Genomic DNA, 16,190 nt, shown 5'->3' on the forward strand with positions numbered 1-16,190 from the left:
GCACCCTGTTCATAAGGCAATTTTGGCCTGTGTCCCCAATACATATTCAAGTGGTCTGGAACATAAGTGATGAGGTAGAAGAAGGAGGAAGAAGAGCAGATGGAGGGGCAGTCAGAAGCAAGAACAAAAAAGCAGGGGGCACTGGGGCGGATGGAAGTGAAATGTGGGGTGTGAGCAGAAGAGACAGGGAAGAAGCCGGAACAGAGGTTACAGCGAGACTTATCAGGGCCACAGATATTCTGAGGTGCTGGAAGATTTTGAGTATCCCTACAGTCACACTTCTTTTAGCTGTTGGTTATTTGGGTAGAATTCTGCCTTCCTATGGACCGTATCAGTCTTGGCATCTGCAGAGGTGACAAGATGGCGGTCTGTGAGGACAGTGAGGAAGCACTTAGACTCAGCACCCACATTGGCACCAACAGGCCGCTGGCTTTCCCATCAGCCGGGACTGCCTTTGGTAAAGCTCTGTGCAGATGTTGGTCCCTTTCATCATGCTGACTGAGTTCAGCACAAACAGCTTGTTTACTCCCGACAGTCAGTGAACTGAAAGTCAGTGAGTTGATGACCTGAAAGAAAATTAATGCACTGTCCAGATTCGTGCAAGCAAGAACGGGAAATGACAAAAATACCATGGAATAAAATAGAATCTGGGGTCCTTCACGGTTTGATGTCTTGGGGCTGCAGTGAGGCAACAAAAAATATTCCATAGTAAAATAACATGTGGAAAGAGGCCTGGCATTACAGCTGGTGCATGAAGTGTGACCTATGCTTTCAAGTGGGTGGAAGCTTCTTGAGGAAAAATGATCTTGGAGAGTTACTGCTTCCTACCTTATCCCCTCATGAAAGGGGGCTGGGTTCTGGCTGAGGACAGGGATATTCATCCTCAACAGCAGAACCTCTAGGAGACAACTGGCAAATGTGTATTGTTTCGCAAAGATAATTTCTTCTGCAGTACCGCAGAATATATTATTTTCTTTAATTAAAAACAAATTGGTTGGGGCAGATTTGGGGCAAAAATGACCGGTCAGACGTGTGGAATGCCAAGTTTCTATGCATTAGGAGCAAACTTTGATGGAGCAGGATCACCACTCTGCTTGAAACTGACTAGCAGTGGGGAGGGAGTTCTACTAGGCCACCGTTTTAAATGGATAAGAATATGGGCACCAAGGAGGGGCTGGGATGAGAAGAGATGCTCTCACCAGCTAGGCTGTGACAGCAATTTGCTCACCAGTATGTGAGGGTGTGTGTTGTGTGCATGTATGTGGTGCACACCCGTGTGTGTTTTTGTATTCAATTGGTCCTTCAACAATGGCGTCTTTTCAGAGGGTCTTTGGGGTGTTATGAGAGACTATGGGTACAAGTAATTCATTCCATGTAATTTAGAAGTGGGCCTATAGTCCTCTTGTGTTTTGGGAGACTGTGCTCCTGGAAATTGATCTCAGTGCGGAACAGTTTTAAGGTAGGGATGAAGAGAAGCTTGGGATCTGAGCTGTTGCAGATTTTCCCCATTTTCCTCCCGGAACCATTTACTTTTTCACTCAGTCAAGAATACCTATAAGAATACCTATAGTAGATAAGCACTGTTGTACTTTAGGGACACAGTGCCTTGGGCCCTGCCCCGCAAGCAGCTCATTACTATTGCTAGTGTGTCAGTTAGCTTTTTCTGCATAATAGACCATCCTCAAAAAGCTTAGTGGCATGAAACAACAATCATTTATTCTGCTCCAGTTCTTTGAGTCAGCAGTTTGGGCTGGGCTCACTCAGGTGAATGTGGTCAGCCAGAGCTGACTGATCTAGGGTGGCCTCAGTTGGGACGTTTGCCTCTCCTTCATGGGGTCTTTTATCTTTCAGCATCCCGGTTTGTTCACATGGCAGCTGGCAGGGCTCCAAGGCAGAGAGCAAAGGCATGCAACACTTTCATTGCATTCAGTAGGTCAAAACAAAGGACGAGGTCAGCCCAGATTCTAGAGATGGAAAAACAGGCCCAAACTTTTCATGGGAAGTCGTGCAAAGGCACATTGCAAAAGGACTTGATGCAGGAAAAAGTGGAGATTTGTGGCCATTACTGCAATCTGTCTTCCACAGCCAGTAAGGACACACATGTGCATAAGCAATCTAATCCCCTTATCCTGAGGTCAAAGATACAAGTCATGACCTTAAATCTCAGTGTGACTTGTCTATATGTTTTGGGTAAATTGTAGAGAAAAGTTCTGTCATAGTGACATTCATTTCATTTTGTTGTTTTTGAAGGAAGGACAGTACTTCAATGCAAAACCTGATGTTCGTTCAGAATATTGGGTGAAAATTTGTGCACACAAAATCATTGAAGTTCAATCCTATAGGATGCAAGAGAGATTCTGTCCCATATGCTCCAAGGGGGAAGGGAGTATTTATCCTATTCACCAGTGATCCCAAGCTCTAGCACATAGTCAGCACTCAGTGAGGTCTGTTGAATGAAGGAGCGGGTCAGTGCAGAATTTGAAATGAGGATATAACAGGGAATGTGAAGGGAGGCGCCTGGTTGAGCACTGGGAGCCTGTATTTGAATTCTACAAGGCTGATAAGAATGGTCCAGCCATCTGATGTGTTTTTTGTGTGAGGTTTTGTGAATAGGACACAATGGGGTATAATCATTGGCCATCCTTTTCTAAGCATAAAACACACATGCATTTGATATTTATCAGTGATGTTTGCTCTTCATCCACTCTTTCCCTTTTCTGACTGAGGACACATGTAAAGTGAATGGGCTTACATTTCAGGAGCAGATCAGAAAAGATTGTTAAATTTTATGTATAACTCTGTCAGTCATTAAATAAGCAAGATACAGAGTCTTATTCTCTTAATAGCCTTTAGAAATAAGCCAGATACCCACGAATCTAGTTTCAGAACCCAGGAGTGCACCGCATGACACCTCAGCATTCCATCTAGACCTTGACTCTGGAGCTCTGTGCATTTTGTTCTTCCAAAGTTGAAAGTTAAGTGGGAGAACCAGTCTGTTTTAATAATTTAAGTGTATCTTCCAGCAGGACTTGGCTTTCAAAGACCATTGAGAGAGGGGAAGCTCAAAGGGCTGCTGCTGTCTTCTGAGGACACCAGCTTCTTGAGCTTTCCTGACCAGTTGATTCCCCTCTCGTCGGACTGTCCTTACATTCTGGGCTCCTAGTTGTGGGGCTCTATTGAAACTTACTCAGTTGGATTCAGAATACTTTACAGCATCATCCCATGACTTGGAAGTTTTACAAAGAACAAATCAGTGTTTTAAAAGATGCATTGGGGGCTGGGCGTGGTGACTCATGACTGTAATCCCAGCACTTTGGGAGGCCGAGATGGGCGGATCATGAAGTCAGGAATTTGAGACCAGCCTGACCAACATAGTGAAACCCTGTCTCTACTAAAAATACAAAAATTACCTGGGCGTGGTGGTGTGCACCTGTAATCCCAGCTACTCGGGAGGCTGAGGCAGGAAAATCGCTTGAACTCGGGAGGTGGAGGTTGCAGTGAGCCTAGATTGCGCCATTGCACTCCAGCCTAGGAGACAGAGAGAGACTCTGTCTTAAAAAAAAAAAAAAAAGATGCATTTTTAACTTAATTATAAAATACATACAAATCATAAGGCAACAAACCAGGTGTTTATCAAGCATAAACACAGATATTTAGGCCTTGACACAGTGAAGAAATCAAATATTGCCAGCACCCTAAAAGTCCTGTTTGTACCAGACCCAATCATCACCCCTTCTCTCTTACCCAAGTGTAACCACCATCCTGAGTTTCGACATCCATAGATTAATTCTGCCTGTTTTTTAGCTTTATATAAATAGAATCAACACAGAGTGTGCTCTTTTGTGCCTGGCTTAACATTATGGCCATGCAATTCATCTGTTTTGTTGTGGGAAGCAGTGGTTGGTTCATGTTTATTGATGTACAGATTTGCATTGTTTGAGTATCCTGTAATTGATGTACCGGTTCTGCAGTTAATGGACACTCGAATTGCTTCCAGTTTTTTACAATTATGAACATTCTTAGGCATGTCTTTTGGTGCCCATATGCACACATTACTGTTAAGTGTATATTTAGGAGTGGAATTGCTGTGTCATGGAGCATCCATATGTTCAATTTTAGTAGAGATGCACAAACAGTTTTCCATCGTGGTTGTTCCAGTTCACACTCCCACTAACAGTGCTGTATATCCTAGTTAACATGTGATATTGTCGATCTGTTTAATTTTAGCCATTCTGGTGCTATGCAATGGTATCTCATTATGACTATCTTACTAGTGAGGTTGAGCTTCTTTCCACGTTTAATGACTAGTCTGATATGTTTCTGATGATGTGCCAATTCAAATATCTTGCCAATTTTTCTATGGTTTGTCTATCTACTTAGTATAGATTTGTGGGAGTCCTTTTTAAATTCTGGATATGAGCCCTTTGGAGTTATATGTGTTGCAGATATCTTCTCTAACTCTGCCTTGCATTGTAACTCTCTTCGTGGTAGCTTTTAATGAACAGAAGATCTTAATTTTAATGTAATCTAATTATCTGTCCTTGTGCCAATACCACAGCCTTAAAAGGTAATTCAGTTTTATAGTAAATCTTGAAATGTTTTGCATATGTCTTCCAGCTTTTTCTTGTTTTTCAATATTGCCTTGTCTATTCTTGGTTCATTGCATTTCCATAAACTTTAGCATTCAGTTAATGTCTGAGATTTTTTATTAGAATTGTATTAGAGCTATATAGATCAATTTGGACAGAATTGCCAACTTAGCAATCTTGAGCCTTCTGCTACATGATCATGATCTATTCCTCCATTCATTTAAGTCTTCTTTAATTTTGCTCAGCAATGTCTTATATCATTCCATGTAGAAGTCTTGCACATCTTTTGTTAGATTTATTCCTATGTGTTTGGTTTTTTTTAATGTTATTGTAAATGGCATCCTTTTAAATTTTAATTTTCTATTTATTGACAAGATTTAGAAATTCAATTGATGTTTATATTTACTGTAGACCTAGTATCCCTAATAAAGTCACATGTTTTTTGTTGTTGTTGTTTTTGAGTTGTTGTTTTTGTTTTTGAGTCTCACTCTGTCACCCAGGCTGGAGTGCAGTAATGTGATCTTGGCTCACTGCAACCTCCACCTTCTCGGTTCAAGCAATTCTCATGTCTCATCCTCCTGAATAGCTGGGATTACAGGCATATGCCACCATGCCTGGCTGTTTTTTTGGTATTTTATTAGAGATGGGGGTTCGCCATGTTGACCAGGCTGGTCTCGAACTCCTGGCTTCAAGTGATCCACCTGCCTGGACCTCCCAAAGTGCTGGGATTACAGGTGTGAGCCATCATGCCCGGTCTAAGCTCAGATGTTAATTGTAATTAATTGTAATGTTCATATGTAGATTCTTTGGGTTTATCTATGATACGCAGTCATATCATCTGTGAATAATAACAGTATTATTTATTCTGTCCCAGCCCTTATGCTTTTAATTTCCTTTTCTTGTGTTCTGTACTGGCTCTGTGCCTTTGGAGCTAATGAGGTTTTTCCCTCTTTCCTTCCAGATGAGGCTGAGGCACACATTGACTATGAAGATAACTTCCCTGATGACAGATCTGTGTCATTCAGAGAGCTCATGGAGGATTCCCGGACAGAGGCAGAAGAGGACAGGAGTCAGGGAGACTCGTCTGAGAAGGCTCCAAAACAGGACCATCTGGTCTCCATTTCTGTGGGGAGAGAAAACATAGCCCAGGATAAAGGCTTTGTGCCAACCACAGGCTTGCCTGGCGCTGGGAGCAGTGTCTCTGCAGACTCGCCAGGATCGCGGCTGCTCCAGAAGCACTTGTTCTGGTTTCCTGCTGAGGCTTTCCACAAGCCTGGGTTGGAAAAGGAGGTGGATGATGACACCAAAAAGCAGTTTTCTGCTGGAGACAACCACAGTGGTGTAAAATTGGTCCCAGGTGAACCTGAAACTAAGGTGATCTATGACAACACTGATGGTCCCTTGGGGCCATTTGTGGGCAAGAATGATAGCAAGGCAGGGGATCCAGTGGTGAGCAGCAGTGATGAGTCCTGGTTAGATGGCTACCCTGTGACAGATGGGGCTTGGAGGAAGACAGAGGCAGAAGAGGAAGAAGATGGGGACAGAGGGGATGGGTCAGTAGGACTAGATGAAAACATCCTACTTACTCCTGATCAGCCCATTCTTGTGGAAGTTAAGAAGCCCTGGAGTAGCACCCTCACACCAAGCGAGGGCATGACCCATAGTTCAGTTCTTCCATCTCAAATGCTAGATGTGGAAGCTTTGGCGCTCAGACCCGTGAGTGTGTCCGAGACTGAGGGCAATGGGGATGGTGACTTGACCAAGTACCAGTCAACTCTATCCTGGAGATTCACCACAGAGGAGTCTCCGATGGCCACCCTGCCCTATGAGCTTACCAGCTCCACCCTGGAGATATTAACAGCGACCACTGTCAAGCAGACACCTAACCACATCCCCTCAACGATCATGGCAACCACCCAGCCTCCAGGAGAAACCACTGCTCCTGAGATCCAGGACAGCTTCCCATACCTGCTGTCTGAAGACTTCTTCGGACAGGAAGGCCCCGGGCCGGGTACGAGCGAGGAGCTTCATCCCACCTTGGAGTCCTGTGTGGGGGGCGGATGTCCTGGCCTCAGTAGAGGCCCTGTGATCGCCACCATTGTCACCGTCCTGTGCCTACTGCTGCTCCTGGCAGGTGTGGGGATGGTGTGGGGCTACCGCAAGTACCAGCACAAGAGCTCCGTGTACAAGCTGAATGTTGGCCAGCGGCAGGCTCGGCACTACCACCAGCAGATCGAGATGGAGAAGGTCTAGGCACCTTCGGAGTGGGTTCTCCCAAAGCCACTGGGGAGGAAAATAACTGTGACACATCACACTGATAATTTACTAGAGCATGACGCAGGTGGACTGGGGCTCATCATGTTTTCCTCAGCCCTTTGTTTCAAAGGCTGAGAAGTGTCTCTGGAGCACCTGGGAGGGCAGGGAGGCTTTGGTGGCATCATCACTCACATCAGTGTCTTCACCATCTGCCGTGGAATTGACTACACTAATCCCAGACCTGTGCTTGGGCCCTGTTTCCAGTGTGAGGTTGAAAATCGCCCCTTCTTTCATCACAGTATTATTATTATTATTGTTTTGTTTTTGTTTTTTGAGATGGAGTCTCATGCTGTTGCCCAGGCTGGAGTGCAGTGGCACAATCTGTGAGCTCACTGCAACCTCTGCCTCCCAAGTTCAAGCAATTCTCCTGCCTCAGCCTCCCAAGTAGTTGGGATTACAGGCATGCACCACCATGCCCGGCTAATTTTTTTTGTATTTTTAGTAGAAATGGAGTTTCACCGTGTTGGCCAGACTGGTCAAGAACTCCTGACCTCAAGTGATCCACCCTCCTTTGCCTCCCAAAGTGCTAGGATTCCAGGTGTGGGCCACATGACAGTATTACCTTTTTGAAGAAAGAAGATCACCAGCTTCATGCCCTGAAATTTTATAAATAGCCATGATAAACCAAGTGTATGAGAGCAGTATTATTTAGGACATGGATATTGAATTATTGGGAGAGGAATATGGAAGAATAATGGGTTGTTTCCTTTTAATGTTGTGATGTTGCTGAGGGCAGATGAACCAAGAGCCAGGACACAGTCCAGAAGCTCTGAGGTTTCTTTTTTCATTGTTTCTTGAAATTAGAGGGAATTTAAGACTGACATTTTATTGGGGGAGGTGAGGAATGAAGAAACACACATCCCCCTCTGTTCCCTCCATTTTGTGGGACAGCCTATCATTTATTATATTTTATTTTCAATCTTTCCTGGTTAAGGATTTGCTATTATTTTTTAAAAACAAAGTTAGCTTTGTACCAGTAAGTACCATTTCCTCTCAGAAGCAGTGGCCTAGTTGTCCTTGACCAGTCTGTGCCTAGGAATGTCTTGGAATTTTTGCCAGGACTAACAAAACTCAGTCCTTGGTTTCCTCTCTCAGGATTAACCATTTCTCTGAACTCCAGTAGAGGGAATGACACGGGAGAAAAAAAAAAAAAAAGAAATGTTTTCAGAGGGCCGAACACCAGGATATCAAGTATGGGCACATATTTGATGGAGAAGCAGAAGAATCTGTAAAAGAGTATGAAATGATCTGTGCTGATCTGTTCTCTAGTGTGGAAACCGGGAGCTCTGTGGAAACAGAATCCATCCTGTCTGTTGGGCAACCGATTTCATGGCATCTAAATCATTTCTTAGGGTGGCTCAGCCAGTATGGTTTATGGCAGTGGTTCTCAAAGTGTGGTCCTCAGACCAGTAGCATCAGCATCACCTGGGAATTTGTTGGAGATGCAAATTCTCTAGTCCCACCCTAGACTCAGGAAACAGGAACCCTGGGAGTAGGGCCCAGTTCTCTGTGTTTTTAACAAGCCCTCCAGGTGATTTTGATGTGCACTCAAGTTTGAGAGCCTATTGGTTTATAGTAAGCTCAAATGTGAACTTCAAGGCCAGCTGAACTCCTAAAGGCACAGAAGATGAGTATGTGGTGTGTGTTGTGTGGAAGTCAGGCATGGCTGTGTGCAGCTGAGGTGGCATTTGAAGCTGCCCAAATGCTACCTGCAATAGTCTCCTGTATGTTGGCACAGAAATGAAACATGTTATATTTTTCTAATATGAATCACCTTCTTGGAAATAGTTACCAGTGGTAAAAGGTGAACACAATACATTTATTTTGAGACACCATAGGAGTCTAAGTGTTTTTGTGTGGTAGAGGGAAATCCTGATCTTTTTTATGATTGAAAAATTGTTGGTGGTGTTTTACCTAAGGAAAAAAGAATTCACAACATGCTTTCTACCCTGCCACCTCTTTTCAGCAAGCTTTGGAAAAATACTAGGTGAAGTAGCCATAAAGAAAAGCAGCATAATCGAAGATCTTAGTCCCCATAGTTGGGTAAAATAAAGCCTGAAGGCACCAACTAGAATACCTATGCATCAGATGAAGTCAAGAACAATAGGAATAAAATGCTTTCTGCATGTAGCCAAAGCAAAACATAATAGAATAAAAGCCAGAGACTGTATATATTTATAAATTAGATCGTAATCTACTGCAAGATAACTTTTCTATTTTTAACTATATAAAATAACCTCTGTTCCAGCATTGGGACTGTGTTAGTAACTATTATTATGGAATAACCCAAAACATTGAATTTATACCAACAAATAAATAGGCAATATTAATACATGTGTATTAATAAATTTATTACAAATTATCAATACATGTAAATGTTTTATTTGTAGACATGAACTGTGAAATAAACCCAACACATCAGTTTTTAAGATCTTATTGGTGTGGTATCCTCTAAATTAATGTTATAGAATCTAAAACTGCATGTTGAAAGGGAATGATTAAAATACTATAAATCTAAATTGTATGTCATGCATGTTTTGAGAATGGTGAATGTTTAATGCTCATGAAAATTGGGGGAGGGGGTTCTATTAACACAAAGCTTCTGAGATATTTAAAATAAATAATTATTGCCCCAACAGTTGCTGAATGTATTTTATTTCTAGGCTACTGCACCATGGTTTAAAAAAAAAAAAAAATCTCACTGGGCACAGTGGCTCACACTGGTAATCCCAGTACATTGGGAGGCTGAGGCAGGCAGATCACTTGAGGTCAGGAGTTCAAGACCAGCCTGGCCAACATGGTGAAGCCTTTTCTGTACTAAAAATACAAAAATTAGCTGGGCGTGGTAGTGCACGCTTGTAGTACCAGCTACTCGGGAGGCTGTGGCAGGAGAACTGCTTGAACGGGGAGGTGGAGGTTGCAGTGAACTGAGATCATGCTACTGCACTCCAGTCTGGGGGGACAGAGCAAGGCTCCATCTAAAAAAAAAAAAAAAAAAAAAAAAAAAAAATTCTCTAGTAATCTTGAAAATAATGTCTTAATACTTACTATATCTAAGATCTAAGACTGTCCTTTCTAAACCTAACTCTCAGCTATGTTACCTCCTGCAGCAGGATTTTAGGGAAGTTTGTGGCACTCTTGCCCCTCCTCCCTCCCTACTTCCCTCTTCCTTGCCCCAACCAGAGACCACTCACTTCACTGCAACGAAACACCCAGGACCTCACTATTCAAAGTGTGGCTCCTGCCCCGGTAGCCCAGGCACTGCAAGCAAGTACACAATCTCAGGCCGCACCCCAGGACTGCTGAATCAGGATCTGCATCTAACAGGATGCCCAGGTGGCGGGCATGAATGGTAAAGCTTGAGAAGCTCTGGCCTAAGAGAGAACTGATTATCCCCTTTCTCTTCACAGGACACTCAAAGGAGTAATTAGAGGGTTAGCTGAAGGGACTGTTCACAAAGGTGTGGGGAGAGTTAGGGGAACCATCAAGGGATGGTGGGGACCTGTTAGGGAGCCAACAAGAGCTCAGCAATAGGAAAGGCCCTGCAGGACAAGGGCTCTGGCCTCAAAGAGAATGCAGCCAGTGTCCAACTGTGGCCTGGAGGAAGCAAAGATTTTAAGGACCCAGACCTTGTCTCACCCTGCCATCTCTTGCTGGCATGTCCCAGTGGCAACTGGAAATCAGAGGGTGAAGTCGTCCAGGCAATGGAACCATAGAGGTCAGGCTCCTGGGACACCAGGCATGTTGGAGGGGCATGTTGGAAGAGATGTGGAAGGGCAACTAGCAAATCCAGCTCAGACACCATCAGCACCAATCCCATCTGCCTTACGTCCATTTTCACGTCCATGACCACCACAGATCCATGCCTCCCAAGCCTTCCAATGTTGTGGACATTGTTGATGCCCCTCCCAGGTCCCCTTTGCTAGGTAGGTGAACCCATCTTCCAGCTGCCCTGAGTGCTGGCTGCTAAAATGCTCATAAGCACATAAGTGTACCCTTCCAGTGCAGAGAAATGCCCTTGGCCTACTGGGAGTTCCCTCACCCAAGAAGTTAGACCACCTTATACTCTGCTAGGGCAGCCTATAACCAATGACCAGCTGTCATGGGAATGCAAAAGGCTGGCCTCCTTGCCTCAAGGTGGGACCAACTCCAATGTGATTCATGCTCCAGAGCTCCCATGAGATCAGGCTGAAGCCAGTCTCCAACTGAAGACACATCCTTACTAGCTCCTTCCTGCTTCCCTCACACCCCTTCTCTTGAGAGCACCGCATCACTTCCCTTGCTTCAAAGGATTCTGACCTAAGACATCCATCAACTCAACTGTTATTCCCTGCACCTCCTCTCCTCCTCAGTCCAGATTTTTTCACCACATCCTCTGGAATTCTTGGGCTCATCTCCATGTCCTCCACCTCTTCTTCAGACAGCTGTTTGAACTCTCCATAACGTGGACTTCTTTTTGTGCTGGCTGGTTCCTCACTCTTTCCACCTGCCTCCTTCTACTATTCTTTCTCCTGCCTGCCCCTTAGTGGCATGCATGGAGCATAGTTGCTGTTGACAGTCACACCTGAAGATGCGTTGGGTCCCTGTCTGAAACAGATTCCAAATGTTTTTCCTAGTGGGATTCCAGATCTCCTCTGAAAGACAATCTTCCTGGGGAGAGGCATGAGCCTCTACTGCCCGACAGGACCTCAGCCAGCTCATAGCTAGCAAGGACCAGTCCTCCTGCATGAGATCCAGGAGTCCCTGGTGTGAAGTTTCTACTTTGTTAGATGAATGTCAGAAATTTCACAGACCTGAGAAAACAGAGCTCATTATAACACAGCTTCTAGAATGTGGTGAAGACATCCCCGTCCAGTGGATAGAACAGAAAATAGAGAATAAGCAAAGTAAAACATTTAATGTGATGTAAAAAAACAAAAAGCTTTTGTTTTCAACTATTTTCTGAGTTCTAATTTTCAACAAGAGTGAGCTTGTACATACCACACTAACCCAAAGAGAGGAGGCAGAGAAAGACATCAGCAGTGGCCTTTGGAGTTTGGCCTACTGACTGCCACCCTAAAGTGGGAGATAAAACTCTGGAATCTTTATCTTGTGTCTGTTGGCCAAATTGCTTACTTCCTTCCTATTCTCTTCTTATAAAATGAGGCACTAATATCTTACCTGCTAGCTCCAAGAGGATATACAGCCAACTCATTCATTCAACAAGCAACGAAAGTCAGCTATTTGTGTGGGGACAGTGTCAGGTGCCAGGATATGTGGCTGGCTAAGGATAACCATGGCTGCTCTTGATTCTTATTTCTGGGGTAGGAGTGGGTCAGTCAAGGCAAAGCCGGGCTGTCATGGTGTCTTCTCTTTCAGGGAGATGTCATGGGGACAGGCATGGGGATCGGTCTTGCCCCTGGCTGCAGGCACAGGAAGTCCCATGCATAAAACCTTTGGCTGAGGCTTACTTAAGGTTCCTTTCCGTTTTTTCTTTGCTCCCTTGTACATAGTTTAAACTCTCCACACTAGGTCATTCAGGCCTGGAGTCACCAGAAAAAAAGAAGTCCCTGTTTGGGGGATGGCAGATGATCAAGAGTTCAGACAGCTGCGATGAAGGATTAGTTGTGGGTTTTTCTCAGTGCCTTGCTACAAACTGTGTTGCAGTTCCATGTTCCGACACTATTAAATAATGTTTTCTCTGGCACCGATCCACCTTTTCCCTACAGTTTAAGTATTGATTTTTTTTTTTTTTAACTGAAGTGGCTTCGGTTTACAGCTCACATTTAAAACTTAGAAACGTTATTTCCATAAATGTTGGCAGAAACCGGTCACTGTTTATTCCACCAGCAGTCATAATAAACCCCTTCGCACTGACAATCTAACAAATCATTTTCTGTTTGCCACTGAGGTGGGTTCAATAAAATTTTTGTGCTCTTAAAATTCCCCTAATAAGAACTGAAAGCACACATTTCCTTCCTAAGGCAGCCCTTGTGGTCAGTGCTCGCAGTGGCTCTCTTTCTGAATTCCAGAGGTGAGCACTAACAGGTTAGTTGTAGTAATTAGAAAGTCTCAAAAATCAGGAAGATATTAGTATGTTGCGTATGTTGGTATGTGCTCACTTCAGTCAGTTAGTCACTTTTAATTACATGTGTGTACACAAACCTCCCCTCAGCCCTTCACTTCTCCGCAAGTCAAATGTGAACAGTAGCAGTGGCCACAAGGAGTATCTTTAGACCCTTCCCAGCGGGTGCCTCCTGCTTGGATGCCCTGAGTGGCAATGGGGCTGGACAGATGCCCCACCACGATGGGCGGCCTCCCCACCAGCCTGCAGAACCAAAGAGCAACCACTGAACTCCATGCTGATGGGCCAAAGGACAAGCGAGGCGTCTTACAGCGGGCCTGGAAGCTCCCACAAAGCTTACAAATGTGTTTGTTTTTTTCAAGACAGGCCAGACTGAGGCTGAACCAATGGGGTCTCAATCCAGGAATCTTCTAGGCTCTTCCAAGAAACACAGGGAGGTGTTGGGTTGAGGTCATTGAGTGCAGCCTGCACATCAGGGTTTCACGGTAGGTTTGGAAGAACCAGCCCACTTTTTTTTTTTTTTTTTTAAGGTTTGGTTTCCTTTGAAATAGAAATTTTGGTAACTCAGCTCCACAGCCTTCAATCAAAGCAAAGTACTGACAATATTGACTGTACTATCACCAGGGTCCTCAGGGGACATCGCTAGGGTAGGGGTGGAGGTGCTTTTCAATCCCCAGTGAAAGGAGGCCAACTTCAGAGAGTAAATGAGGACCCCCTACCATGCCAACTCAACCCATATGTGGAACAACATCATGTACAGAAAGCTCACCCCAAGCTCACAAGACAAGGACCCAACGGGACCTCTGCAGGGCACAGAGGTGGAGTAAGTCACAACACCCAACCCAGCCTGGGTCCCTGTGGACATCGGCTTTCATTGTCTCACACAGCTGGGAAGGACATTGCAGCCCAGGGCTATAAGGGGAGTTCACAGCTGCTGGGCACACTATCTACAGACTCAGGAATCCCGGAGCAGGGCGTCCACTCGCTGGGTCCTCCACTACTTTCTAGTCCTGTCTCATCACCCTCTTCCCCACTGAGTTCAAAAGGAAGTTTCTCTGGTAGAGTAGAGGGTGGGGTGAGGAAATAAAGGAGAACCCGGCATCCCGTGGGCAAAGGCCATCTCCCCCAGCAGGAAGCCACATAAGATCTGACGCATCGCTGGGATTGGGGGGCTGCTGTGGACATGGTGCATCCACCAGTAATAACACTGACTCTTCGGGTCAAACAGCCCCGCTGGGAGTACAGACTCTGTGGACATGGGCAACTTCAGCCCAAGACAGAAGTGGTAGGGGACTGTCCTGGGTTGGGCACCCTCAAAAGAGAACCTGATGCAGGGATTCTTGTGCAGGTGAGTGAGGACATGGTGTCAGAGGGATGAGGGAAGCAGGATAGAACTGAAGGAGAAACAGAAGGATGCGCCCAAGTTCCCCGAGGTTGGTAGTGTTCTGAGGGATAAGGAAAGCCCAGAAAAAGCACAGTGTGTGAGTGTTCCACCCCAATTAACCACCATTACACAAAAACCCAAACACTCTATCCTTTTATTCCTTCCCAGGCTATTGCAGGAAAAGTCTTGTTTCCCAAATGCTGTGCCTTTCTCCTCTTGCCTTCAACCCTGGAGGGGCCCAACTACGCAAGTGGCTTCTTTGGGGAAGGGAATGAGCCTGAATAAAGAAAGCTCAGCTTCCAGAACACCACACTCTCTTGGTTTTCTCTGACCTTAAGGTAACTCCTTCTCAGTCTCTTTGGCTGATTTCCGATTTCCCAGAGAGCCCAAGGGCTCCATCCATGGCTCTTTTCTGTTGCTTCTCCGTGATACTCAGAGACAATCTCAGTGGCCCCTCCGGCCGCATGGCTTTAAAGGCCACTGACATGCTGATGGTTCGGTAGGGGGCGCTGTGGTGCCCTCCAGATCCCTTCACAGAGCCAGTTCCCAGGACCCCACACCCACCAACACACTACCATGCATGGTAGCCGCCAGATGCCTACAGCCTCTTTTCCAGAGACTTGCCCTCAACTGAAGCCACTTGCCTTCAAATGTACCAGCACTCCCAGAGAACTTCTCACAGCCAATAAATGACTGATAGAGGCTTTCACAGGTTCCGAGAGCACCCCCCACAATAAACCAAGTGCATTAAGATCCCTGTCTCGAGCTCTGCTGCAGACCTGACCTGAGAAAACTCTCCACTTTGATTTGCAGCCAGAACCTCCCATTCCAACCACAGACAGCCTGCTTTGCACCAAATTCCTTACTTACCCAGCCCATCCTTCCGTTTCAGTAACTGGTAACTCCATCTTTCCTGCTATTCAGGCCGAAAACCTTAATGTCATCATTAACTCTTCCTTCTCTTACACTGCACATTCAACCTCTCAGCAAATCCTATTGGCTCTGCTTTCAAAATAAATCTAGAGATTTGGCCACTTCTGTTGCTGTGGCCCAGGCCCAAGACTGGAATCTTGCAGCAGCTTCCTAACAGGTCTTCCCTCTTCCTTCTGCCCTTGTCCACTAAAGTTTTTCACAATATGGCAGCTAGAATGACCCTTGCAAAATATAAATCAATCAAGGCACTCCTCTGTTCAAACCCTCCAGTGGCTCCCATCTCACTCAGCAGAAGCCAAGTCAAGGCCCTCCACCACCTGACCTCCTCCCCAGCCGTCTCTCCTTCCATTCTCCCCTGCCCATGACTCTGCTGGGTCTCCCTGCTCTTCCCTGACCATGCAGAGCAGGGGCACTGCACATCCTGCTCCTCTGCCTTGAATGCCTTGGCCAGGATCCACTTCCCGTCTCTGCTCTAATGTCACTTTCCCAGTGAGGCCCCATTTAAAACTGCAGCCTCATCTCTAGGATTTCTTACTCCCTCCCCTGCTTTATTTTTCTCCATAGCAATTATCACTATATGATACCTTGTATATATTTATTCCTATGTATTGGCTATCTCTTTCTCCCTGTAGAATGTAAGCTCCATGAGCACAGGGAACTTGCCCGTTATTCGGTGAAGTATCTGTAGTTCCCTGGTCAATGCCTAGCACACAGTAGGTACTCAATAAACATTTACTGAAAGAATAAATGAAACTAGACAGCTCTGACTTTCTTCTTTTTCCATCTCGGAGACTTATAACTAAGCGTTGTCCTCAAATGGGATTGGCCAACCGTTGTAATTTTGGAGCTGCGAAGTGGGGCAAAAGCCACATTTCTGTACTCTACACTCTCTACTCAACTTGTT

The 16,190-nt window shown here is 45.2% G+C and overlaps 1 protein-coding gene across 2 annotated transcripts in view; it reads left to right on the forward strand.

The window, feature by feature from the left end:
* Positions 1-9,541, forward strand: part of LOC105470933 (sushi domain containing 5) — a 69,360-nt gene extending 59,819 nt beyond the window's left edge. For both annotated transcript variants that reach the window (XM_011723282.3, XM_071090755.1), the window contains exon 5: positions 5,551-9,541. In XM_011723282.3, coding sequence (XP_011721584.2) covers positions 5,551-6,842 — 1,292 coding nt within the window. In that variant the 3' untranslated portion in view covers positions 6,843-9,541. The remainder of the gene's footprint in view (positions 1-5,550) is intronic.
* Positions 9,542-16,190: the final 6,649 nt, after the last annotated feature.

This window comes from Macaca nemestrina, chromosome 2, assembly GCF_043159975.1.
Source record: "Macaca nemestrina isolate mMacNem1 chromosome 2, mMacNem.hap1, whole genome shotgun sequence".
Lineage (NCBI taxonomy): Eukaryota > Metazoa > Chordata > Mammalia > Primates > Cercopithecidae > Macaca > Macaca nemestrina.